General features: G+C 45.2%; 1 protein-coding gene across 1 annotated transcript; it reads right to left on the reverse strand.

Moving 5' to 3' along the window:
• Window positions 1-2,484: 2,484 nt before the first annotated feature.
• Window positions 2,485-25,724, reverse strand: Epb42 (erythrocyte membrane protein band 4.2). The gene is made up of 13 exons (XM_036185501.1): window positions 25,715-25,724; window positions 22,373-22,558; window positions 21,244-21,477; window positions 19,315-19,433; window positions 18,218-18,322; window positions 17,232-17,409; window positions 16,660-16,798; window positions 16,275-16,378; window positions 15,302-15,544; window positions 14,094-14,396; window positions 9,784-9,944; window positions 8,217-8,350; window positions 2,485-3,195 (listed from the first exon to the last, which is right to left on the reverse strand). The coding sequence occupies exons 1-13, from the start codon at window positions 25,722-25,724 to the stop codon at window positions 3,033-3,035; spliced, it is 2,079 nt and encodes a 692-aa protein (XP_036041394.1). The 3' UTR covers window positions 2,485-3,032.
• Between the last annotated feature and the right edge of the window lie 625 nt (window positions 25,725-26,349).

Here is a 26,349-nt window from a genome sequence, read left to right on the forward strand (position 1 = left end):
AGGCATAGCTTCCCATACTACTTCCTGATGATTGGAGGCACTGGCAATCTTATGGGGATCCTGAGGAATTTAAGAATTATAGTTAAATCTTGGCTGCAGTAGTCTGTGAGGCTATATCAATCTTTGTGTGTGTGGGGGGTCTTGATTGATCAAACCATACTAGCCTGGAAGCAATCCATAGGTTCTTGTCTTCTGTGGAAACGAAAGCAGAACCTCTTTTCAAAAGCAACGTATCCTTAGACATAAATTTTGAAGTCAAGATAGCTTTAAAATATACATATTAGTTTAACTTAGTACAATCAAATGTCTCTGCAGTTAAAAATCCCAAAAACAATACAATACTATGCAGTATCCAGATTGTTTGTGTAATTTCCATCCTTATGTAGCTTAACTTTTATATTATCTTTTACTGCCTCTTTAAAGATTTTATTTTATTTTTTGAGCTTGGGATCGAACCCAGGGCCTTGCGTTTGCTAGGCAAGTGCTCTACCACTGAGCTAAATCCCCAGGTGTAAAGATTTTATTTTTAAAAACTTTTTTTTTTTTTTTTGCCAGAGCTGAGGACCGAACCCAGGGCCTTGCGCTTGCAAAGCACTCTACCACTGAGCTAAATCCCCAACCCCCCTTTATTTCTTTATATAACTGTCTATATTCATTTTCTCTCTCTTCCAAGCCTATGTATATTTTTATAAACATTGTAAACCGTTTAAAGGTTTATTCCATCTGATTCTGTCTTATTGTGAATCTATAATCCTTTTCTGGCTAAGAGATATTTTAAACTGCTAAGCTGCATGGCGACTTTGGCTGTTGAATCCACCCATTTTGCTTTCCAACATGGTGGAGGTATGTTTGCCGCCAGCTCTGGGAGCCATGCTCACTGCCAATTCTGGGAAGTAGTGGGTCAATGTCTCCATCAAGCAGCATGTAGCCCAGAACTCCATCTCCGCCCCTCCACCCCCACTCCACCCCGCGCCTTTTTTTTTTTTTTTTTGGTTTTTCAAGACAGAGTTTCTCTGTATATTCTTGACTATCCTGGAACTCACTTTGTAGACCAGGCTGTCCTCAAACTCACTGAGATCTGCCTGCCTCTGCCTCCCAAGTGCTGGGTTTAAAGGCGTGGCCACCTTTTTTTTTTTTTTTTGTCTATGCTTAGCAAAAGCTAAATCCACCAACCAACGCACACAGTGTGGCTTGGAAATTCCTCTGTGTACCATGGTGGGAATCTGCCATGCTATGCTCAAACTCAAATGCCAGAGCATCTCTGTACAGTGGCATCTCTGAACCATGGACCCCATGAGACATATGAACTAGGAAGCTGCTCTTAGCTCTATTTTAGTAAGTTCTCTCCGGTTTTAGGTGGAAACTCTTGCCATCACTTTTGGTCACCAAATGTAGAGGGAAATTTCTCTGTGTTCTGCCTGGCTCCTGTGGTCAGGATGAATCTCTCCCACCTGTGAGATATTTACATCATGATTCCTAACAATACCAAAATTACAGTTATAAAGTAACAACAAAAATGATTTTGTGGTTAGAGGTCACCACAACATGAGGAACTGTATTTTAAAGGGTCACAGCATGAAGAAGGTTGAGAACCACTGAACTAGAAGATCACATATTGGAAAACAGGGTAAGGGTGCAGTGAGGTATGGTGTGTAACCTGAATCAGGGTCCCCACATACACCACAGATCTCCACCACCTAAGTCCAGTCTTCGTCTTTCTGTGCCTATACTACCCTGCCTGTCATTGTGACTGGTTCAGGGGTCATCAGCAATGATCATTACTGAGTTATTAGTCTATTTCAACTTGAATTGAGAGTCTTTAAATGAGTTTCAACATACTTAAAAGTGTTTTTGGTTTTGTTGTTGTACTGTTTTTTGTTTGTTTGTTTGTTTGTTTGTTTTTGTTTTGTTTTTTGAGAAAAGGTTTCTCTGTGTAGCTTTGCACCTTTCCTGGATCTTGCTCTGTAGACCAGGCTGGCTTCGAACTCACAAAGATCCGCCTGCCTCTGCCTCCCAAGTGCTGGAATTAAAGCGTGCGCCACCACTGCCCAGCTTGTTGTTGAACTTTTAAAACAAGTGCTAGAAGGCTAAAACTAAGAGGGTATGTAAACTAATAAGACATAGTGAACAAAGACAAACCCAAACTTTCTACAAGTGAAGTTCTATTCTTTAATCCATTTTTTGTAGGGTATATTTTTTTATATACGTAATTTTCAGACTTCTCTATTGGGCCAAATCTATATTATTTCCATCAGACTTGAGCTGTGGGATATTTAATGGGCCTAGAACTCATAAAGACACTATAGCTAAATGTAGGTTATTCTTTTGGGTCCTATGTTATGAGTTTTAATACTTCTTTTTTGTTTGTTTGTTTTGTTTGTTTTCTTTTCAAGACAAGGTTTCTCTGTGTAGCCCTGGATGTTCTGGATCTCACTATGTAGATCAGGCTGGCCTCAAACTCACAGAGATTCACCTGGCTCTGCCTCCCAAGTGCTGGGATGAAAGGCATGCACCACCACCTCGCGGCTTTTTAATACTTGTGTTCAGTCATCTTTGGATCTTTTACAATAATAGCCGGGGATAGTGTTAATCAATGTAATTTTAGTACTACCTAAAAATTGTATTTTTAGTCAATATTGTCCTATGTCATCAGAAATAGTGATTTAAACATCAGGTTGTCTTTCATTCCTGTAAGTTAATGAATATATTAACGAGCAATAAAATGGTGTAAAACATCTGACCCCCCCACCCCCAAATCTGAAAGTACTCTGAAAAGGTAGTCCAAACATCTAATTGAACTTTGAAGAGTTGTCTGAACGTCTTTTCAAAGGCCTGTTTTCTCACTAATGCACAGCTGTTTATTCTAAGACAGTGTTTCTGGCTGACTTTGATTGGCATAACAAAAGTGGATTTTGGTTCCTGTGAGTCTAGCTTGGTTTTGGTCACTGTTCTGCTCAACCCATTTGTCTAATAGGCAGTTTCCCTCCGGAGCATGTCTGGCTTTAGAAGGAAGTTTGAGGGTTGTTTGGGGTTTAAACAGAAACTTCAGGAGCCACCACAAGGACACTTCTGTGGCCTGTCAGGTTCTGGAAGATGTCACAATCTACTTCCACAGTGAGTCTCTGGAGCCCCAGATGCGTTGGTGTGATCTGGAACTGAGTACAAAGCCTGCTTTCTGGCCACACAGAACCCAATCTGAAATAAAGGTAGAGATAGGTGTTAATTCTCTTCCCGGGTCATTGCTCTGCTGGTCTCCATACGTTTTCCTTCCTGACTTGAAGATATGGGGCATGAGGATGTGGAAATCTAAGTACACTTCTGGGAAGCTGAAAGTGATCCTAAGACATAGAAGACAGAGCATGCCTCAAGAGGAAGTGTGAGGAAGCCTTTCACCTGCATCCCCTTGCTCCTTTCGGCGGCACCTGTGATTTAGTCTGGTCCAGTTTTTGGTAATAGTGCCAGCAGTGTGTTTGGCAAAGTCTGTAGTTTTAAATTTCTTCCTGCTGAATACAGTGGGTACTACAGGCATAGAGAGAGGGTGCCAAGCACGTTAGCAAGCTAGTGTCTGACCTTCCTGGGCTACTGTAGACCTTTCAGTAACTAAGGGAATAATTGGGATTTTTTTTTTTTTTTTTTTTGGAGGGACTTTGCTCTACAATTGGACTGGAAGATCATTAAGTCTAGATAAATGTTGAGAGGTCCTCCTCTCATTTAATAGCAAGAATGACTGAATTCCATGATGTACCAGCAACTCAATAACTGGACCCCTGCTGGGAACCTCAGTGTTGCCTTTAAACTATAGGCAACCAGGAGTGCATTAAGCAAAATGAAAGAGGATGCTTGCAATGTCTAAAAGCATCTAGAGGGACCCAGAATACACAGACACTCCTAAAACTCAGCAAAAATGATGGCAAGAACCACAGAATAACCAAAGTGGCCAAGACTGAGACAACTATTTAAGAGGAAATGCCAAAGAATGGCAAGTCAGAAAAGTAAGAAATGTCTTTCTGTTAGACTTTTTTTTTTTTTTTAACTAGAAAGAAGAAAATAAATACATATGCCAGGCAGGTGGGGAGAGAGACTATCTTACCATGCTGGAGGGAGTATGGACACCTGTAGCTATCCTGCCACTAAATCTGACAGGATTTAACCAGATCATATACTATGACCCAGAAACTCCATTCTTGTACAGATATGATCGTTGCAATCACCGAAGTTTCAGACAAGCTTAGAAAAGGACAGGTATGAGAAAGGGACATAGATGAGGAAGAGACACGTATGAGGTTGTTGACTGTGAAACTTTGTGGCATCAGAGAGTGTGGTAGTTTTGAATATAACTGGCCCCATAATCTCATAGGGTGTGGCACTGTAAGAAGGTGTGGCTTTGTTAGAGGAAATATGTCACTGTAGGGGAGGACTTTGAGGTCTCTTTTGCTCAAACGTCACACTCATTGTGACACTAAGTCCACTTCCTGCTGCCTGAGCAAGATGTAGAACTCTCAGCTACTTCTCCAGCACCATGTCTGCCTGCATGCCTCCAAGTTGCACCATGATGATAATGGACCAAACCTCTTAAACTATAAGCCACCCCAATTAAATGTTTTCCTTATAAGAGTTGCTGCGGTCATGGTATCTCTTCACAGCAATAGAAACTCTAACTAAGGCAGAAGTTGGTACCAGGGACTGAGGCATTGCTGGGATAGGCCAGACCATGTTTTTGTTTGGAGGAATTTGGACTTTGGTACTTTGGCTTAGGAAAGCAGTGGAATGCTTTAAGCACTGCTTAATGGGCCAGACTAGTGGGGGCATGAAGAACTGAACTGTAGGGGCTTGGCTCAAGAGGTTTCAGAGGAGAAGAATGTTAGTATGTTGCCTAGAGATAGTTCTTGTGATATTTTGGTGAAGAATGTGGCTACTTTTTGCCCTTGTCCAAAGAGTCTGCCTGAGCCTAAGGTGAAGAGTTTCAGATGAATCCCTTGGCAGAGGAAATCTCAAAACAGCCTAGTATAGATTCTTTTCTGTGGTTACTAGTGTTCATGTTTATAAACATTTATAATGAAAAGGAGCAACCTGAGCAAGTAAAAATACAAGATTTTGTAAACAATTTTTATATTTAAAAAAAAATACAAGATTTACAGGTTGGAGAGAAAAGGAAGCACCAGGAAGTGGACTGGAGCCAAGTCCTGTATTCGAGGAGATAAAGAGATTAAGAGAGGTGACTTCAGGGCAAGATCCCACCCAGCTGAGTTTCCAATTAGTGAGAAAGAATTAAAGAAAAGCTTGAAGCAGGGTGTGGTAGTGCACACCTTTAATTCTAGCACTTGGAAGGCAGAGGCTGGTGGATCTCAGTTTGAGGCCAGCCTGGTCTATGTGGGGGGCCCAAAACAGCTTGACCACATTGCTGTCATGATAGGTTTAGGGGCCCAGACACAGATGCTGTGACAGGCTTATTGACAGGCAACACCCAGATCCAGGAAAAGCCATAAACTAATACCACCCAGGGATGGGCCAGCATCTAAGGGGAAGAATCTGACATCTTAAACATTCCAATTGTTAAGATTAGATAAGATTGCCAAATGTCCCTGAGCCTAGCACAGACCTATTTCCCATTTTTACCAAGATACCCCAAGATATCAGCCAATTAGGGCCCTGAACCCTGCAAATCCTCTCACCCCACCCACCCTCTGCTGTAATTAAAAACCCTATCTTGCGCAGGCTTGGGGCTCTCTGCTCTCACCGCTGCATTGAACAGACAGAGAGACCAAGCTCCGAGCTTGAAATAAAGGCTCTTTGCTTTTACATATGGGATTTAGTCTTCGTGGTGGTCTTTTGGAGGTCCCTGATATCTGGGCATAACTAGATCTACAGATCTAGTTTCAGGACAGCTAAGATTAGCAGTGAAAAAAAGCATCAAAAATGAAAAGCTGGTGAAGATGTATTTGAAAGATCTCTGAGTTCAAGGCCAGCCTGGTCTATAGATCCAGTTTTTGACAGCCAAGCCTAGGCAGTGAAAGAAACCAATGAAAACAGAAAGCTGGTGAAGATGTAATTGAATGGTGGGGGGGGGGGGAGGAGAATGTTTCAGCCCCAGTGAGCAGCAGAACTTGGCAGCTTTAGCCAAGTAGTTCTTTAAGGCTTTAGAGTCAAGGATACAGGAAAGGGGTTATGGAATCTCCCTCCACAACTAAGGAAAGCTGCTGAGGCCAGATGTGTGTCAGGGGTGTCCCTGCATGGAGGCCTTGAGAGGCCATTTCATGAAGTTGTGTAGTTGAAGCTTGGATGGCCTTGGAGACCCCAAGATGTTGGAGATGCCAGAGTCATAATACCGGCTGAAGAGAGATGCTAAGAGGGAATGGAACCAGCCCAAGAGAAAGAAGTGTGTTGCAGTCAACAAAGCTGAACAGAATTGGAGATGTGAGGAGAACTTTGACATTATAGACACGGAGATGCAGAGTTTGGAGTTTGTTCAGCTGGTTTTCCATCTTGCTTTGGTCCAGTATTTCCTCACTATGCTCTCTTCCCTGTGTTTTGGAACAGTGATGTATATACTGTGCCATTATATGTTGAAAGTATGTGATTTGTTTTTTTATTTTGATTTTATAGGGGATTAAAGTTAAGAGGTCACTTCCTGTTTCCTGCATAAGATGTAGAACTCTCAGTGGCTTCTCCAGCACCATGTCTGTCTACATACCACCATGTCCCACCATGAAGATAATGGACTGAACCTCAGAAACTGTAAGCCAGCCCCAGTTAAATGTTTTCCTTTATAAGAATTGCCGAGGTCATGGTGTCTCTTCACAGCAATGAAAACCCTAACTAGGACAGAGAGTTAGAGGTATTTGTTGCCGATCATCATGGAGCAATAGGAAGTGATGGGTGCACACAATGGAGGATTATGTAGCTGAAGAAATGGACTTTACAAATAGGTGAAGAGAAAATTAGACGTAACAGCTGTGTAAGTTAATGAAGCAACAGCAGACTTATCCATTGCTAAAGACACACACAAGGACATGGAGGTGGTGAAGGGGATGGAAAGAAAAGCAATTAAATCAAACTGTGTGCTGTGGTGATTAGTAGAGTACAATTCTTTGTCACACTGAAAGACAGTATGTCCTATCTGTGTATTCTCTGGTACCAGATCTAACCTCTCTTCTTCACCAGTAATACCCATACTCTTCCTCAATGATCAGGACAGGTGAGGTGGGGGTTATGTGGTGCCCTCACAATCCCCAATATCTCCTCCTTCTGTTGACTTTGTAGTTCCAGAATGAGATAGGCCATTTGGTAGCTTTAATTCAACTTCGGGGAATATTTGCTCTATCTTCAGAGATATGGCAAAATGATGGATTATTATTTTTTTTTTTAAAAAGATTTATTTATTTATTATGTATGCATGTTATATGTATACAGTGTTCTCTCTGTAAGTATGCCTTCAGGCCAGAAGAGGGCACCAGATCTCATTACAGATGGTTGTGAGCCATCATGTGGTTGCTGGGAACTGAACTCGGGATCTCTGGAAGAACAGTCAAACGTTCTTAACCACTGAGCCATCTCTCCAGCCCCGGATTATTGTTTTTAAGTCAGTGAGTCCAAACCAGTTGAGATCTTTCAGTGGGATAAGAAGCTTACTGTTGTGGGATCTTTGTACATTGTGTGAAGATATATTGCCATGATTGGTTTGTTAAGGAGCTGAATGGTGATTGGTTTAATAGGAAGCTGAACAGGTGATTGGTTTAATAGGAAGCTGAACAGCCAATAGTAGCTAGGCGGGAGGTATAGGTGGGACTTCTGGGCAGAAAGAGGAAGTAGGTGCAGAGGAGATGCCAATGAGACCTGGAGGAAGATGGACATAAGAATAAAAGAAAGGTAAGAAGCCACATGGTAAAATGTAGGTTAATAAAAGCAGGTTAATTTAAGTTATAAGAGCTACTGAGGCAAGTCTAAGCTAATTTATTAATAAGGGTTGTTTGTTTGTTTGTTTTTTGGGACAGGGTTTCTTTGTGTAGTCCTGGCTGTCCTGGTCCTGTAGACCAGACTGACCTCAAACCCACTGAGATCTGCCTGCCTCTGCCTCTCAAGTGCTGGGATTAAAGGCATGAGCCACCACTGCCCAGCTAATTAATTAGCTTTTATAATTAATAAGAAGTCTTGGTGTTGTTATTTGGGAGCTGGCTGGCAGGACAGAGAAAGACTCACTACAGCTTACAGTCTCTTACCTATATCTCTTCTCTCTATGAATGAGTCCCCTCCCAAAGATGGAGATGATGCAGTTTTGCATGGGCCAGTTTAAGGAGTTCTTCATGCGGACTGAGATGGTGAGAGGCTGGTACTGTTCTGCTCTCTCTGGCATCTGTAGGAAGATGCAACATGTGGAGAAAGGCCAAGGATGCGGAGGCACAGGCATGCTTTCCTCTGCCGTACATGCCCTCAAACACTTCTCAGCTCTGCCACTCTGACCTAAACTGCCCAGGTGGCTTCCTCGCCTTCCCCCAATCTTTCTGCATGTACACTCTCCATTGCCACATCACACATGGCTTCTGTGGCTTCTTTCTTTGTTTAGGAATCTTGGAGACATTTGCGTTGTTTTTGGAATTCTGCTTAGACTGAGTCCTCTACCACCTGCCCCCATCCACCTCTCCAACCTCTTCCATCCTTGACTTGATGACACCCCTCAGACTCCTTTCCTTCACGCTTCTTTGACCGTCTTCAGTCTTTAATGGCCTTCCCCAAGTGTAGAACTAAAAGTGAACCCATTTTTCAAGATTCAGCATGAGTCTTATTTCCTTCATGGAACTGTGCCCAAACCCAATAGTTGAAATCAACTGCTTTTTCTTCCTGCACTTACACAGAAGGCAAATGCTGTCTCTATTTTAGCTTATTAGAGCTTTTTGAAGACAAAGACCAGGTCTTCCCTCAGCCATGGTAGACTTGTAAACAGAAGGGTGATAACATTTTAAAGCTGTACTTTATGATATTAGGTGTGTTGCTCTCTCTCTAGAAATCCATTTCCTTATCTGAGTAACAAGTACAGTTCCACCTCATGAGTATTGTATTGAAATAAAGGCACAAGGCACACCTTCCACTGTCCTGTCAAAATAGTGCAGGGCCTCATGGCTCTTTAAGGTGTTAAAAAAAAGTGCTGCTTGGGTTGGGGATTTAGCTCAGTGGTAAAGCGCTTGCCTAGCAAGCGCAAGGCCCTGGGTTCGGTCCTCAGCTAAAAAAAGAAAGAAAAAGAAAAAGGAAAAGAAAAAGGAAAAAAAGTGATGCTTAAATGCTTGGCTCCAAGCAGGACATTTCTACACCTGCTCTAAGGTTCAAAGGACATTGTGGAAGGTGGGATGGCAGGAATGTAAGAGCTGAAAGATAAGGAACATGGCTGTGAAATGCTGTCTTCAGGACACAACACAGCCATGTCAGACACAATGTCACAGCAGCCACAGTTGTCTGCTATGAGCTAGCACAAGACTGGGCCTGCCACCAGCCAATCATGGAGCCAAAAGAGGCTCATCAGACCCTACCTATCCCTGCTGGCTACCGATAGATTCTGCAGAAGTCATTGTTTTCAGTGGTCTACCTAATGGTGAGCCCACCAGGCACCAATGGATAGTTTGAAATGCATGGCCACAAAACAAAAGAGTGAGACTGGAACCGCCTCCCTCCACCCCCACACTAATGACACGTGTTCTGAACAAAGCCACACCTCCTAATCCTTCCCAAACTCTTCCACCCAACAGCCCTATATGGTAGCAGCTAAGAGTAATTCAGTGAAGAAGGAGTGCCCACCTCGATGATAAGAGTTGGTCTGCCAATGGCTATGTCTTCCTGAGCAAAGCAGCTGAGGCTGATCTTGGAGTGTGTTGCCATTGCTGTGACTCTGAGGAAGCTGTTCTCAGGTAGGTCTTGCTCAAAATTAGAGAAGGACAGGCTAGTGGACATTTTCAGAACTGCAACATACAACAGGCAAGTCAATACAAAGCGTGGAGTTGCGTGCATGCCAGAATCAAATTATAGCTCCACCCATGACAGGGACTTAGGGTCTCACTGAGCCCAGAAAGATGCTGCATTCCTTACAGCTACTCTGCACTTATCCAAGACTCCTGCCCTATGACCATCTTTGCCATCTGGGGTTGTAGAAGAGTTCCTACAAACTAGAATAAGCCATGGCGTCTTGTTCTAGGGGTGGTGAGATGACTTGTATTATGTGACACACTTCAAAGGAAGTGTTATCTCAAAACTCACCACATAGCAGTTACTGAATACATGCTTACACAGTTCCTGCCCCTTCTTCCATTCTCTTTCCTTTTTTCACAGAAAATGTTAACTATCAAGTGGAACTCTATTAAGCTCTAGTTCCCATTCTCAAGCTGCAAACATAGACATTGCCCCTGCTGTGACTCCCCACCAGGGGATATGCTATCCTCTTGTCCACATTGAGTCCTATAATTTTAAATATGTATCCCATCATCACCCACTGCTGATGAGCTGTGTACCCTCAGGCGGAGTATTTAACCTCTGGGTGTTTCAGTTTCCTCTGCTGAGACCAAGAAAGATACTCGACTCATAAAGTTGTGAGAACAAGGAGATGAAGAATAAAATGCATTCGTCACCATTGCTGGAAAATATTAAGTGCTCAGTAAATGTGAGTTAGAATTATTCTGATTAATTGTTTGCCCAGAGACTATGCTGTCATTTGTAACCCACCTCTCCCAAAGTTTCAGTTTTTATGCTGATTATTTACCTCAGCATATAAGCAGATTCAAAACAAACCAAAGGATCACAGCACCGTCTCTCTACCAGCCGTCCCTGGGTGACTATCCACTTAGCCTCTCCTTTTCCCCATCCATCCTTTAGGAAGAACTGCTCTGTCACTTCCTGAGTTCAATTACTTTAAACTCCTGGAAACCAGCCTTTGTCAGGGCCTCTCAGGTGGTCACTTTCCCAGCCTGTGCTCTCCAGCCTGGACATCTCAGGACCTCTCTGCCAACCTTGCTGGGTCTTCCTGTCCCCTTAGGCTCTCTGTCTCCCTCATTCTCTCTTCTTCTCCCAAGTGTTCCCCCAAGTGTTGCTAAGTGCTGGTGTGACTGTGACTCTGTCCTTGCCCACTCATCTTACACGCTGTCCTCCAGCCCAGTTAGCCCCTATGTGCCCTGAATTTGGGGGCACTTCCTCTGTCCTGGGATTTTTATACCTGCTCTCCAGCACAGACTAGATCTTGAACTCCGTGTTTAAGTTCTCCACTGCCCGCTGGCTTCTGGATACTTGGATGTCTCATGGGCTTTTAACAAAACATGCTATAACTAGATTTATCTTTCTCTCAAAAGTTGCATTCCCCTTTTCCAGTGACTCACCCAAACCATAGGCAGACATCCACATTCACTAGTTGGATTTCTCCTAACCCTTGATAACTTATTTCTGAGTGCTGCCAGGTTAGCCTGGCTTTTGATTCTAGATTTCAACTGTTACTAAACCTCCTTCCTCGTTTAACCTACTGGTTCTCTATATTGGCTGCACATAAGAATCCTTTGTAATACAGTCCCAACCCAAGCCACACCCCCAAGTCAATTAGATTAGATGCTGGCAACAAGGCTCAGCTTTAGGATTATCCCCAGGTGCTTCAGTGTGCGGCCAAGGTTAAGGACAACTGCTCGACAGTGACTCATCCATTCCATTTTGCCAAAAGGTCTGTCTTTCTTTCTTTTTCTTTTTTCCCCCCAAATTTTATTTATTATGTATGTAGTGTTCTGTTTGTATGCATGCCTGCAGGCCAGAAGAGGGCACCAGATCTCATTCTCATTATAGATGGTTGTGAGCCACCATGTAGTTGCTGGGAATTGAACTCAGGACCTCTGGAAGAGCAACCAGTGCTCTTAACCTCTGAGCCATCTCTCTCTCTCTCTCTCTCTCTCTCTCTCTCTCTCTCTCTCTCTCTCTCTCTTTTTAATGTGGAGCTGAGGATTGAACCCAGGGCCTTGCTCTTGCTAGACAAATGCTCTACCACTGAGCTAAATCCCCAACCCCCTGGTCTTTCTTTTTAAACTGCATGTCTGATCACATTAACACCACTAAAGAAAACTTTTTACTAGCTCATCATTTCCCAGATGACAAAACTCACCTGAGCATGACATACAAGACTGTTGACAATCTGAGTCATGGCTAGCTCTCATGCTAACTCATATTATGATTAGGCAAGGCATAGCGACAGGAAGAATAGAGACCCAGGACACGTTGAAGGCTGAGGAAGTCCTGTAGATGAGTCTATCCTTGCTCCCAATGCTCACCTGTGCAGTGAGATTTCCTTAGGAGTTTTGTAATTAAATTCTGATTGTGTGTACTATGGAGTTTTGTTTCTTACCTAATTGCCTAGGGTGTAGCTCAGGCATAGAGCTTCCCCAGGTGACTCTAGTGTGTGACCAAGTTTAAGAATGACTTCAGGGAATCTTTTTTGGGGTGTGTGTGTGAATGCTGGAACATCAGAGATGCAGAACAAGCCACAGCCACCTCACCTTGCCAATTCCTCAGCTGATCCTGTTTCCTCAGATTGGAAGCCTCTGAATCCTTATCCAGAATGAATCTCAGCTGAACTGCTGCTCAAAAGTCTAAAAGCTTAACCAGCTCTAGTTCCTGGTCCTCACGCCTTATATACCTTTCTGCTTCCTGCCATCACTTCCTAGGATTAAAGGAGTGTGTTACCATGCCTGGCGGTTTCCAGTGTGGCTTTGAACTCACAGAGATCCAGGCAGATCTCTGCCTCTGGAATGCTAGGATTAAAGGCGTGTGTGCCACCATTTTCTGGCCTCTATCTCTCTCTAGTGGCTGTTCTGTTCTCTGACCCCAGTTAAATTTATTAGGGTACACGATATATTGGGGAACATAATATCACCACAATTAAGGAATATAACTTATTCATAAAATGCAAGACTTTTAAAATGATGTTCCTTGCTTCTGGGTAAGATAACTTTATAGGAGAGATTGTCATTATTGAAATCCTACTGTATAGTTTAGCTATGTGGCATGGCTTTTTTTGACCTTTACAACTTTGAATTCTGATCTAGGAAAACTTGATAACAAAATTTTTATGAAAATATCATAGAGATTATTAAGGGACTGCTGATTTTTTTAAAATAAATTTTATCATCTTTATTTATTTACTTATTTATTTATTTATTTATTTATTTATTTATTTATTTATTTATTTATTTATTATGTTACAGTATTCTGCCTGCGTTCCTGCAGGCCACAAGGTCTCATTACAAGTGGTTGTGAACCACCATGTGGTTGCTAGAAATTGAACTCAGAACCTCTGGAAGAGCAGTCGGTGCTCTTAACCACTGAGCCATCTCTCCAGCCCAACTGCTGATGTTTTAGAACATCATCAAATTTAGGAATCATCGGTGTTGGGGATTTAACCTTAGTGGTAGAGCACTTGCCTAGCAAGCACAAGGCCCTGGGTTCAGTCCTCAGCTCAAAAAAAAAAAAAAAAAAAGAAAAAAGAAAAAAGAAAAAAAGGAATCATTAAACTCTTTCTAAGAAGTCTTTGAAGTTTCTAAATACCTGATCTGAGTCATTTGGTAAGCTAGACTTCAATAAACACCTTGTGTGCAATGGACTTCAGGGAATCTTAACCCTAAAATATACAGCATTTCTGAAAAGTCCCTGTGCCTGATCTCATCTCAGACCAATTAAACAAATGTCTAAGGAAGAGAAGGGGCCTTATACATCTTCCCTCTGTCTCTATCTGGAATGCCTGCTGCATTTTTTTTTTTTTTTTGGTCCTTCTTCATTCTTCAAAATAGCCTGTTATGAGCCATGTGGGTGCAGACTGCCCCAGTCTGGGTGAGTCCTTTCCTGTCCTGAGTGCTGTTGGCCTCCTCAAATGCTTTCTCCCTGCCAGGATGGGTTGGTTTACTTGGCTGATTACAGTTGGAACTGTGGTCCTCTCTGCTGGGTCAGGCCAAACGTATATGTGTTGAGTGAATGAGAGGATGAGCACGGGGCGGGGGGGGGGGGCTAAAAGCCATCTCTAGAGACTGTGGGTGGAGCCCAAGATAGAACCAGGTGTGTGCAGGGTGTCTGCTGGAGCTAGACGGAGTTACCTTGGTTGGTTCGAAGCCCAAAGGACTGCTTCCGCCTCCAGAGATCAGTGGCGAAGACTCCATTGTAGTACACAGCCTGGGCCCTAATCACCAGATGTACCTCCTTCTCCTGGTCCGTGGGATTAGTCAGGGTCACTAAGACATGACCATCCCCTCCGAAGGGGATGGAGCTAGGTGTGTCCAAGAACAGATGCAGGGGATCAACAGACTCACAACTTGGAGGATACATGGCATTGTTGTCTTTCCTGTGTTTCCTCCTTTCTTTCTGGACTTTCTCCAGTACCTCTTTTTCTTGAGGAGATCCTGCAGAATCAAAGAGAGAAAACATTTTTCTTACCCATCAGGTACAGATCCTTCTGGTAAAAGTGCAGGATTGAAATTTAATTACCACTTCTGCCCAGATATCAAAATCCTAAAAAGCTTTGAGAATGTCTCAGGCTTTGACTTTGCCTTTGCATAAAGAAAACAAGTTTTTGGACAAGTGAGTGCTGTCCCTAGGGCACTGACTCTTTATCTTAGGGGAAAAGGAGCCATGGAATATTCTTGAGTGGGGAGATAACAAGGACATTTATTCTGGAAAGTGAACTAGGAAAGGGAACTGTGATGGAGAGATCAGGGCCAGGGAGTTGCCATCCTCCAGGCAAGAGGTAAGGAGCCCCTGGAGGAACCAGGCCGTGAGAAAGAGTGCAGAGGACAGAGCCAGGCAAGGGCAGTGCTGCTAAGGGGAGGGCTCAGGGAGTTATAAGCCTCCAGATTTGGACGCATAGATAAAAATGCTAATAGAGAGAAGCAGCTGGGGATCTTGGAAGGGAGAGAGAGAGAGGTAGCATCCTCTCCCTCAGTCCTGGAAGTCTTCTGGACAGGGATTGGTATTTAGTGCTTTATTTCATAAAAACAGTTCTCAACTGGGGGCAATTTTGACACCCCCCCTCCAGAGGAAATACATGAAGACATCTTTGGTTATCAGGACTGGCTGGGGTTAGGGACTGAACAGAAGCAAGGCACTGTAGTGCATCCTACACCTCAGGCTCCTCCAGCGCAGAACTGGCTGATCCAAACTGGTGTTCGTGCCAGCCAGGGTTGAGAAACCTACTTTTATTTGATAGGGGAAGACTGAGGCTCTTTCAGGCCGGCATCTGTCTGGCCCAGTCTCCTCCCCTCATTTACTATCTCAGGTGAATAAGCCGGTTCCCTTTGCTGGTCAGTACCTTCAGGATACTTGTAGTTCTGGGTGATGTCTTCACAGCGGTCACTGGCCATGACCTTGGTGCTGATGCTATTGCCAACATACTTTTGCCTGGAGTCGGTCAGTTCTAATTTCCCATCTTCACAGCACTTCCAGACCACGCACGTGGCATTTACCGCAGCAAAAAGGTCTGATACTGCTGGGTCCAGCTGAAGTTCCCCTTCCTTGACTGCTCTGACTGGGACCAGACTGCAAGATTCCAGGACTGAGGGAGAGAAAGGCAGATGAGCAGAAGAGCCACTTAGACCTCTGTTCTGTTCAGAGATCATCGTGTCAGCCATATTCCTGTGCCTTATTTTTCCTTCTCCAGGGTCAAGGTCAGAGGTAGGAAGTAGACAGGCTTCCTGAGAAAGAGTCAAGGATGAAAGTCACAATTATGCAGTGAAAATACCTCTAGGTCCTGGCCTATACCAGAAACTGGGCAGGAAGGACCTCAGAGGAACATGATTGGTGCACAGCCTTAATCCTAACAGGCTCTGAACAGGCTACCTTCTTGACCGATTTCTATGTGCCAGGCTCTCTGAGAGTTTTGTTCCAGGGGAAGGAGGCATCATTCCTTGGCTGCTTGAAGTTGGATCTCTAGGCTTGTGATTACTACATGGCCTCTTTCCTCCACACACAGACATGTCCCATTCTTCCAGGCCCTACTTCGGAATACCCAGAGCCACCTTAAGACCCTTTGCCCTTCACTGAGATGATATTCCCTTGCCCAGGCTTGAAGTGGGTCTAGCGTTCATGCAATCTGTGATGGGGTAGTGGACATCTTTATGCCCTTGAGCCTGTTGGCATCAGCTGGCCTCCATCATGCCTTCTGCTTCTCCTGTTTTAGAGGATAAAGACCCCCTTTGGACCACATGCTGCTCCTAGACCATTTTCAAGGGACCTCTTTGGCTCTTGCAGCCTTGGTTGGTCCTGGGCCCACCATTAGGCTTTACCTCCAATTCCATTAGGAGCTCTTGGGTGCAGAATCTGCCATCCGTCATAACCCTGGGGCAAATCAGGTCTGTTCATCCAGCATTCTATAGAAGTTTGGAAGACCCTAAAAGTAGCAAAGGCAAAACTTCAAGTGGGGGGGAAGAAAGGCATATGGAGAGAGTCTAGAAACATAGCTTTAGAGAGCTGTTGCCATAGGGCTGGGAGGGCAGTCCATAAAAAGAACAGTGACATTCCTAGAGAGGGGTATACACTCCATCACTGACCACCACCACCTCCTGAAGGTCTGCTCTTAGCCCAGGGCTCGCCAGGTATGGATGTTCACACGGAACTTAACACTTCAGAGCCCTTTCTGGTTTAGAACCCTTTCTCCTTCAGACTTCTTACCAGATACGGCCCTTCTGTCCTTCTCCATTCAGGAGTCCCTCCTCATTGTAGTACTCATCCACCAGCAGGCTCCCATTGGTACACTGGGCTGAAGCAAATGTGGTAACGACACGTGCTGGGATGCCCAGACAGCGTAGCACTGCGTGGAAAAGCGTAGCATGTCAGAGGGGGCAGAAAGGCCCAAGGCTGGACAGAATCTGTCTTAAATATCGGGTGACATTGTGGAACAAGGAGGAGTCTGAACTGAACAGATGGTAAATGACTCACAACTTATACAGCACAGGAGTGTAAAGCAAGGGGGAGATTTAGCAGCTTTGAGGCTTGCTCTGTTGGGGAGTGTTTGGGGGAAGAAAGTAAGTTTGGGAGCAGAGTTTATAAATGAGCTCAGATTTGCTGAGGGGAAAGAGAAGAAGCAGCTGGTGGGGAAATCGGGTGGGGGAAGGCTGTGGAGAGGAGGCAGCACCTGCTTTTGGAAATGTCCTTCCCACACGGGAGGCCAAGGAAGAACTCAAGATGCAGGCCAGCCACTACAGCATCCCAGAAGACTGACCCGTGTGTCGCCTGCCCTGTACCTGTGCAAGCAACAGCAGCGAACACCCAGGCCTGAGTCTCATACACGGGTCGTCCTTGGCCAGTGAGCCACTGCCGAAGTATAGGCACACTGCCCCGTCGCTTGTAGAGTGAGGTCCCTTCCTGGGCAGCCTGGGTCTGTGAAATCGGCAGGACACTCTTCTTCATGAGAACATGCAGCTGTTGGGGGCAGATACGTGGTTGTCAGTGGGAGTCCTGTGGCTGGATGGCCTCCAGAGGCCAGCAAGGAGTGTTCATTGCAGCTTGCCAAGCATGGGACTCAGTGCCCAGAGCTTGTCAAACCAGCGTGCTGTAGGCTCCGTCCTCTACTCTCACTGCTTTGTAACCTCAGAGCCAGACCCAGGACTCCTTCATCTAAATCATCCTCCAGCTCCAGCCGTGGGGTGGAGCGTGAGAACTGGGTCTACTGGTCCTCAGCTTCCTCTGCCGACTCCTTCAGGGTTGTTCACTCTGGGTTCTGGAGGCCACTTATCTCAAGGCCCTTCTTTCTTACAGAATAGACTTGACCCACATCCTGCTTTTCAGAGGGAGACTGATATTTCATAACAGCAATATTAACCCTAACCGAGACATATGGGAAACACCAATCCACCTTTGTGGTCTGCATATTCTTAGGAACATTGAGAAATAAAACAAGACCCTTGCATAGCAGTAAGCACTGGGAGGGATATGGCACATCTTCCCTCCATGGACTCTAAGCCTCTAGAGGGGTGGGAGGGTGGGAGGGGCTAGGAGTAAGAGTACTCTGAGGCCGGTTTCCTGCCTCTCCTGGCTTTTCTCTTGGATAAACCCATCTCTCTTTGTCTTGCCTTGTCCTTCTCTCCCATCAGGCTCTTGTCTGAGGACTGTGTCCCGCACCCCGGGAGAGGGGACATATTTGTGCTTCCAGAGCCATGAAAGTGGGTCCCCTCCACCCAAGTACTCTCCTCCCATCTCCTCTCCGGCTGGTCCCCAACCTCATGCTCACCAAGGCACCCACTACACGGGCTACATGTGCAGGTTGGTTCCATTTTTCCACTTGCTTGTCCACACTCAGTAAGTTCAGGCTGAGGTCCATGACATCTCTCTCAAACTGTAAGGACAACATAGGATGAGGTGAAATGTTCCCTGGCCAGGCACTGTCTCACAGGACAGTTCTGTTATCTTGTCCCTCTTCCAAGTTTGGGTATTATGTCTTCTTCACCTGCCTCAACATCCACCATGGGTGTTCTGGCTCTTCCCTCTTCTCCCTATACCACCCAGCAAGAACCCAACATCTGGTCTTTTGTTCTATGGCCTTACTTCCTGAGAGGGTGTGAGCTCATGAAGATCGGTATTGGGCCATTTCATTTATTTATTTTTATTGAAATAGGGTCTAACTATGTAGACCAAACTGACTTTGAACTCACAGAAGTCTGCCAGCCTATGCCTCCCAAATGCTGGGATGTAAAGCATTTCAATTCATTTAATTTCATTAATTTCTACTTAGTGAATGGCTAATGTTTGTACAGGAATTGAGCCAGGTATGGAAGACTCCAGGAAGCTCCTACTCTGGAGGAGCCCATGGTTGGGATATGGCCCCTCAGGTAATAGACCATAGCAATGCAGCTCAGATTCTCGGAGAGTCTGCAGATGGCATAGTGGAACAACTCCTCTGTCTTTAAGGACTGGGAGAATCTTCCAGAAAGTTATAAGGCTGGGGAAGTAGTATTCTAAGAGGAAAGAGAAGGAAGCTAGTTTGAACTGAGGATGCCTACATGTCCTTGGAGCCAGAACATAGGGTGGCTGCTGGGAAGGCCCATGGTGGTCTGGCTGCTTTGTTCTCAGGCCAGGGCATGGGTCTGTTCTGTGATCAGAGGGTACTTAACAGAAGTGGGATTTGTCATGGCATCCGTGAAGATATAACCAGCAGCTCTGGAGAGTGGTGTAATGTGGCCCAAAAGAAACAGAGGTACCACAAGGCTGAAGGGGACTAAAGAAACGATTCCTGCTGAAGGACTTTTGAACCTGCTAGCCTTGTTTGGCCTGAGTGTTGAAGGTATGGAGTAGCTAGTGTTCCTCTTATCCTCTAGAGGTCCCTATTACCTGACCAAAGTCCCAGGGCTCCTCCTGAATGCAGGCAGCGGTGCCCAGGTAGATAAGGCCATTTTGGTTCAGTACGTATTCAGTGCGTTGGGCCTCATTCTGAAGAAACACAGCGTCATCTGGTAAGAAACAGAAGTTGAGGGCCTGAGGTTGTCAGGTCTGATCTCCATGCCCAGGCTTCTGCCCTCCCAACTCAGGCTGGGTTTGGTTTCAGCCTTGTCTTGCATTTCTGGACATAATAAAGATTCAGGAGGGTCCTTCTCAATGCTCACTCAGGACCTGGCCCAGACACTCGATGTCAGTCAGGCTGTGGCCAGGAACAAATCAACCTCAAAAATCCTAGTGGTTTCCAGAAGTTTACAGATAAGAGTCCTACTGGCTCAAAAAAAACAAAAACAAAAACAAAAAACAAAAACAAAAACAAACAAACAAACAAAACCATCCTAGGGAGTTTCCCAGCAGCCTGTTAAGTCCTTCCTAGAAGACCAATTTGTAACAACAAAAAGGTGTATCAGGAAAAATCAAAATAAACAAAGCAAGTAAACACATGTTAAGCAGAGTGAACATGGCAGACAGGATGGGAAAGAGCATTGGCTTCAGTGGGGAGAGGTCCTGTGGGTCCAGGGCAACCAGAGGCCCTTCCTGGTGTCTCTTCGGATTCCCTTATCTAAGGGCGAAGCTGAGTGTCATGAAGAGACTGCAGGTCAGAGAACAGTTTAGGGGGTTAGTCCTAGACACCCACATTGTTTGAGACAGGGTCCCTTCCCTACTGTGTAAGGAAGGCTAGTTGACCTACAAGCTTCTGCAAAGTCTTCCTATAAGCATGTTGCGTTGGGTTTCTTCTTGGATTCTGGGGATGCAAACTCAAATCATTAGGCTTGCCCAACAATTGCTTTTCCTCTCTGAGCCTTCACCTCAATCCTAGATACCTGTTAGAAACCGTTGTTCACTTTAGGAAGCTGGGAGCAGTGTGGGGTTCTATTTTTGCCAGATTTTCTCCCTCAGCCTTTGTGGTCAGGCAGTATATGTATGTGTGTGTGTGTGTGTGTGTGTGTGTGTGTGTGTGTGTGTGTGTGTTTTGGGGGTACTTAGACTAGTTTCTGGGAACATTAAAAGAACCTCAAGAGAGCTTCTAGGCTACAGAAAGTAAGCACTAGAGAGCTGCCTAGGCTCCCCAGGACTGTCTTTGCTTCCTGTGAGCTGGGATTAAAGGCATGTGCTACCTCACCTGGTCCATCTGAAACTCTCAATCACCTCTCAGAAGGGCAGAGCCAATGGCTCTCCAGTGTCTGTCTGTCTGAGTTTACGTCCATGTGGATGCTCTGGTGTACATCTGTGCATTCAGAGGCCAGAAGAACACAATGGATCTCTTAGACCCAGCTTTACAGGTGCTTGGACTTGTGGCTTATTGTGTATGACCTGGGACCCAAGCCTTCATCCTCACCATTGTGCAGTGAGCACTCTGAACAGCTGAGCTATCTTCCCAGTTCATTTCTACACTGCTACGTAAAGGGCAGAATTTTGAGTGCATCTCGAGGAATCCAAAATAGCTTGAACTGGCACCCAAGTCTGGTAGGAAGCTAAGTGTATACTTTTTGTTTGTTTGGTTGGTTTTTTGTTTGTTTGTTTTTCAATACAAGGTTTCTCTGTAGCTTTGGAGTCTGTGGACTAGCTCTGTAGGCCAGACTGGCCTCGAACTCACAGAGATCCACCTGCCTCTGCCTCTCAAGTGCTGGGATTACAGGTGTGCACCACTACCACCCGGCTAAGTGTATACTTTTAATATGAAGTCCTGGGGATACCAAGATCGGGAATTTAATGCTGGCATTGCCCACAGGGCCTGGGGCACACACCTCTTGTTGGATCTGTGTCCTAGGTCTGCTTCCCTCCATCCCTGTGCAGCTAAGTCTAGTTTAGGTCCAAACTTACCTCTATTCCAGGGATTAAAGAGCAGTGTGACTTGGCCCAGGGGGTATTGTGTCCTGCCTGACACCTGAAGCAGGAGTGAGTAGTGGCCAATGACAGCATCCACAGGCGTGCTCACAGAGATGGTCCAGCTCTGGGCATCTCTTTCTTCCACTGCTGCACTCCATCCTTTTCGGTCCCCCAGAGAGGAAATTGGGAATATGGCTTGAGTCTTGTTGGCCTTGGAAGGCTGCTCTCCTGAAATTCCACAGTCATAAGTTGGTCATTTGGACTTCCAGGTCACAGCTCAGAGTAATAAATCAAGGTATTACAAAGATGGGAGGAAGCGCCAATTAATTTTGGAAGAGAAGGAAAGAAGTCTTATAATGAGGAACAGTAGAGGGTGATGGGAGAACACAGGCTCTCGGTGTCTATAGACCTACATCTACGAAAGGGTCACAGTGTACAAAATGGGTGTAATAATCATACAACCATCCCTCTGATCTAGGGGTATTGGTTCCAGGACCTCCTGCAATACCAAAATCCAAGGTTGTCTATGACTCTTTATATAAAATACCATAGCGTTGCATTTTCTTGTATACTTTAAATAATCTTTTGATTATTTATGAATCCTTATACAACATGAATGCTATGTAAATAGTCACTATGCTGTATGTTTTTAAGAATTGATGATGACAAGGGAAAGACTACTTGACAATCTTTGCCCAGGTATGTTCCATCATGGTTGGCTGATTCTGAAGAAGAACAAGAAGACATACAGGGCCTGTGAAGGGACTAAATTAGATACTGCCTATGAAGTCCTTGATTCAGTAGCTGGTACATAATATAGATTTCAATGATTAGCACAGACTAGATGCTATACATAGCCAGAGTTAGACCCCACTCAGCCTGTCCTACAAAGCTGCAGCCAAAAGAAGCTCCTTGTGGGGCTGTTGCTGAGCACTTCAAAACCATAAGAAATAGAATTCTTTTTGCACATTATCATGTACATGCTCCTTTGAGTATCAGGACAGTTTAAGGCCCAGCTACAGCGTGGACTATCCATCTGTACCTTGGTCTTCTGAGAGGATGTGGGGAGAGAATCCCTCCAGATCCCCAAGTCCCCATAGTGGTCTAGGCCTGCCCCACATACCGGTTTGTGCAAGGAGAGTCACTTTCTTCAGGGCAGTCAGAAATTTGTGGACCGGGAAACGGAACGTCAGGGTAATGGTGAAGGACTGTCCCCTCCTCAAGACAAGGTGCCTGGAGCTGATGGCTTTGGTGTGGTGCTCCTCATTGTTTTCTGCCACTTGTAAGTCACAGCTCTTGATACCCAGAGCTGTGTGGGAAAAAGGGAAGTCATGGGTGCGAGGTGAATGCAACAACATTAAAGGCAGCTTCCAAGAGTAGGCCTCAATTTCCCTGTCAGCTCTTCTGAACTCCAGTTTTCTTCTCAGATGAATCCCTTGCAGAGTTATAGGACATGAATGAAGTTATACATGTACACATTTATGTGTTTGCATTCATTTTACAATAGCACAATGTCAAACACTTATTAAGACCCATTAAATGTTATTAGTTTCTGGTTCTGAATCCAAACAATGAATAAAATCCAGAATTTTGCACACTCTTCATATCCCCTCTTTTTTTAAGACAGGGAGGACCAGGTGTATCCCAGGGTGGTCACAAACCTACTGTGTAGCTGAGGTTGACCTCAAACCCCTGATCCTCCTGCATCCACCTTCCAGGTGCTGGGATTATAAGTGTGTGTTTTATGCAGTGCTGGGATTGAACATGGAGCTTGTGTCTATTAGGCCAGAACTCTACCAACTGAACTACATTCTTAGTCCTTCCTTCTTCTTTTTTTTAAGAACACAATCAGATAATATTAGAGCTGGTTTGGAGATCACTGAGTCAAATTCTCTTGTCTTAAAGATGACAAGAGTTAGGTTGAGACCAGAACCAACTCCCCTGAGATAATGTGTGTTTTGATCTAGAGGCTCACCATCTCCTGGCACTTGAAAGGAGGTGGCCTGAGTCTATTATGACAGACTGTCAGTCAATCTTTATTTTACAGAGAGGAAAAATTAGGAACAAGGAAATTTTTTAATGCTCAGTAGGGGCTGGAGAGATGGCTCAGTGGTTAGGACCACTGACTGTACTTCCACAGGATTTGGGTTTGAATTACAGCATCCACATGGCAACTTACAACTGTCTATAACTCCATGTCCAGGATACGCAATGCCCTCTTCTGGTCTCCAGAGGTACCAGACACATACATGGTATACATACATACATACATACATACATACATACATACATACATGCAGGCAAAACATTCATATACATAAAATAAAATCTTTTTAAAAATAAAAAATGCTTAGCAATCCTAAGGAACAAGACCTAAAAATAAAAGTTTAATTCTTCATGTACTGAAGGAGTGATATACATTTCATTTTGATGACAGCAGAGGCTCTCCATTGGGAGCCTCCTCAGCAAAAAATAGCCTGGAGTGTTTCCATGGGCTCAGCTGCTGGGAGGGAGAAACTATGGCTTTTGCTTGCAAGTGTGGAATAAGATTTGATCTGCTTCAAGGAAATGATCTGACCCTGACACAAAGTCCTTTGGGCTCCAGGACATGTCCTGACAAGTGCAGGGGTCTCCCACTTCAGTACCCAGACTTCTTGGCTGAGTGCTCACAAACATAGGGGAATAGTGGGAAAATACCTTGTGTCCTCTACTTTTCCTGTCATAGTGATGGAGTAGATATATGATGATATATAATGACATCGTCCTGGGATAAAGAACTGGCATCCTGAATCTGAAGATGTAAAACCTCCCTGCACATCTGGTCCTGCTACCCCTGAGTGCCCTTTGCATCCTGTCTCCCTCTCACCTACCAGTGAGGTGTTTGGGTCATGGCAGTAGATAAAACAGCTTCGGTTAGGCTGGGATTTGCTAAGCGAGCAATAGCAGTGGCCGGAAGTCAGCAGTGACTCCTCTCTGCACACTGGTTCTGGGGCCCAGAAGCACATCTATGGGAGGGTTGAATTGGACTGGCTGGTGGAAGGGTGAGCTGTCACGTGATTTGAGCCCAGGTACACTGGGCCCACATAATAACCACAGAATCCTGGCAAGAGCTACCTTCCACAGTACTCTGTTCCCCTAAATCACTCACCCCAGTTTATAGGCATCACCCACTGCCCTCTGCCCCCACTCATGCTGTGAGCTTGCTGAGGGATTGTTTATTTCATTTTCCTCAGCCTAGCAGGACGCTGAACACAGTTGATTTCCCAGTCAATGTTTGCTCCCTCGGTGGCAGGACAAGAACGTGGGATCAGCCCTAAGTAGAGTTTCTCAGATGTGCCTGGGGCTCTGGCTTCACCTCTGCGGACACTCACAGCAGAGACCCCAGGGTTTCCGCACCCCCTCAGTCTGTCTTATTGCTTTATGACTGTTTCTGCCCATGTGCTTGTTCACGGACTCCTCCCGTCCTTTCTCCCTGTTAGACTTGGAGGAGATGACAGCCTCAAGATTTCCCAAGCATCTTTATTGACTTTTCTATTGCTGTGAAGGAGAAGAAAAAGGTTTATTTCATCTTACAACGTGTAGTCCATCATTCAAGAAGTCAGGGCAGGAACCTGGAGGCAGAAGCTAAGCAGGAGCCGTGAAGGAATGCTGTCTACTGGCTCCCTCAGCCTACCTCCTTCTCCTCCTCCTCCTTCTTCTTTTTTTTTTTTTTTTTTTTTTTTTTGAGCTGAGGACCAAACCCAGGGCCTTGCACTTGCTAGGCGAGTGCTCTACCACTGAGCTAAATCCCCAACCCATTGTGTATTTTTTTTCTCGAAACAGCGTTTCTCTGTGTGGTTTTGTGCCTTTTCCTGAAACTCACTCTGTAGTCCAGGCTAGCCTCCAACTCACAGAGATCCGCCTGCCTCTGCCTCCTAAGTGCTGGCATTAAAGGCGTGTGTGCCACCACTGCCTGGCCTCAGCCTACCTTCTTATACTATCCAGGACCACCTGCCTAGGGATAGCACAGGCCACAGTGGGCTGGGCCCTCCCACATCAATCATCAATTGAGAACATGAACCGCATGCTTGTCCGCCAGCCAGTCTGGTGGGGCTGTTTTCAACATTGAAGTTCCCTCTTCCAAAATGACTCTAGCCAGTGTCGAGCTGATATGAAAATGGGGCAGCCCACCAGGTGTATCTCATTTGTTCACAGCCTAGAGAGTTGTAACCATTTACATTATGTTGACATCGGGCTGTGAATATAAATCCATGATAACCGCCATCACAATTCCACTGCCGTCATTGCGATTAAAATTACCATACAACCACGGACCCCATATTCACACCAACACAACCACTACTTCCCTCTCTCCCCATCCCTCGCACCTTACACACACTCCTGTCACTCCATCACCAGACCTATTTCTTTTAATAAAAACATGTCACGATGCCAGCCCTAACAGCCAGGAACTGGCTTAGCTTACCTTGTCCCATGGCTGCATGCCACTCAAATCCACTTGAGCACAGGGAATGTTTACTTTGAACTGTTGCCTCTGGGCTCTCTCTCCAAATCTATCTCCACACTGAAAAGATGGAAAACTTGTGTCGGTTTAAAAGTTTGTGAAAAGCCAATTTCTCTCCCTGTCTTCTCTGAGCCCTCGGGCTTCTTGTCTCCTGCTCCCTCCTTGCCGCTATCTCGCAGGCCAGCTGCTGGGAGTGACCCTTCTCCCTACCATCTCTCTTAGTCAGAAGACCTAGGCAGGGTTCTGTCTGTCAGGCTGGAGTGAGAACTCCCGGGGAAGACAGCTGTTGGAAAAAACGCAAAGCCTGGTTCTTTAGTGACCTCAAGATCCCGGAGATGTTTCCTGGACAACTCTAGATGCAGCTGCAAACAGTGGGTCTGCATCCAGCTCTGAATCTCTGGTCCTAAGTAAATTCTGAGCAGTCACTTACCTCATGTATGTCTGCAATCCATCTGTTTGAAAGAGATAAGGAAACAGAGTGTGTTGAAAAAGAAAAGGCAGAATACAGGGCCCTGGCTCTTCCAAGATGACCTGGTCGGGGACAGCCAACCAGAGGTTTAGAATTGTTTGGGCCTCAGCTTCCATTTCCTCCTTGT

This window comes from Onychomys torridus, chromosome 4, assembly GCF_903995425.1.
Source record: "Onychomys torridus chromosome 4, mOncTor1.1, whole genome shotgun sequence".
Taxonomy (NCBI): Eukaryota; Metazoa; Chordata; class Mammalia; order Rodentia; family Cricetidae; genus Onychomys; species Onychomys torridus.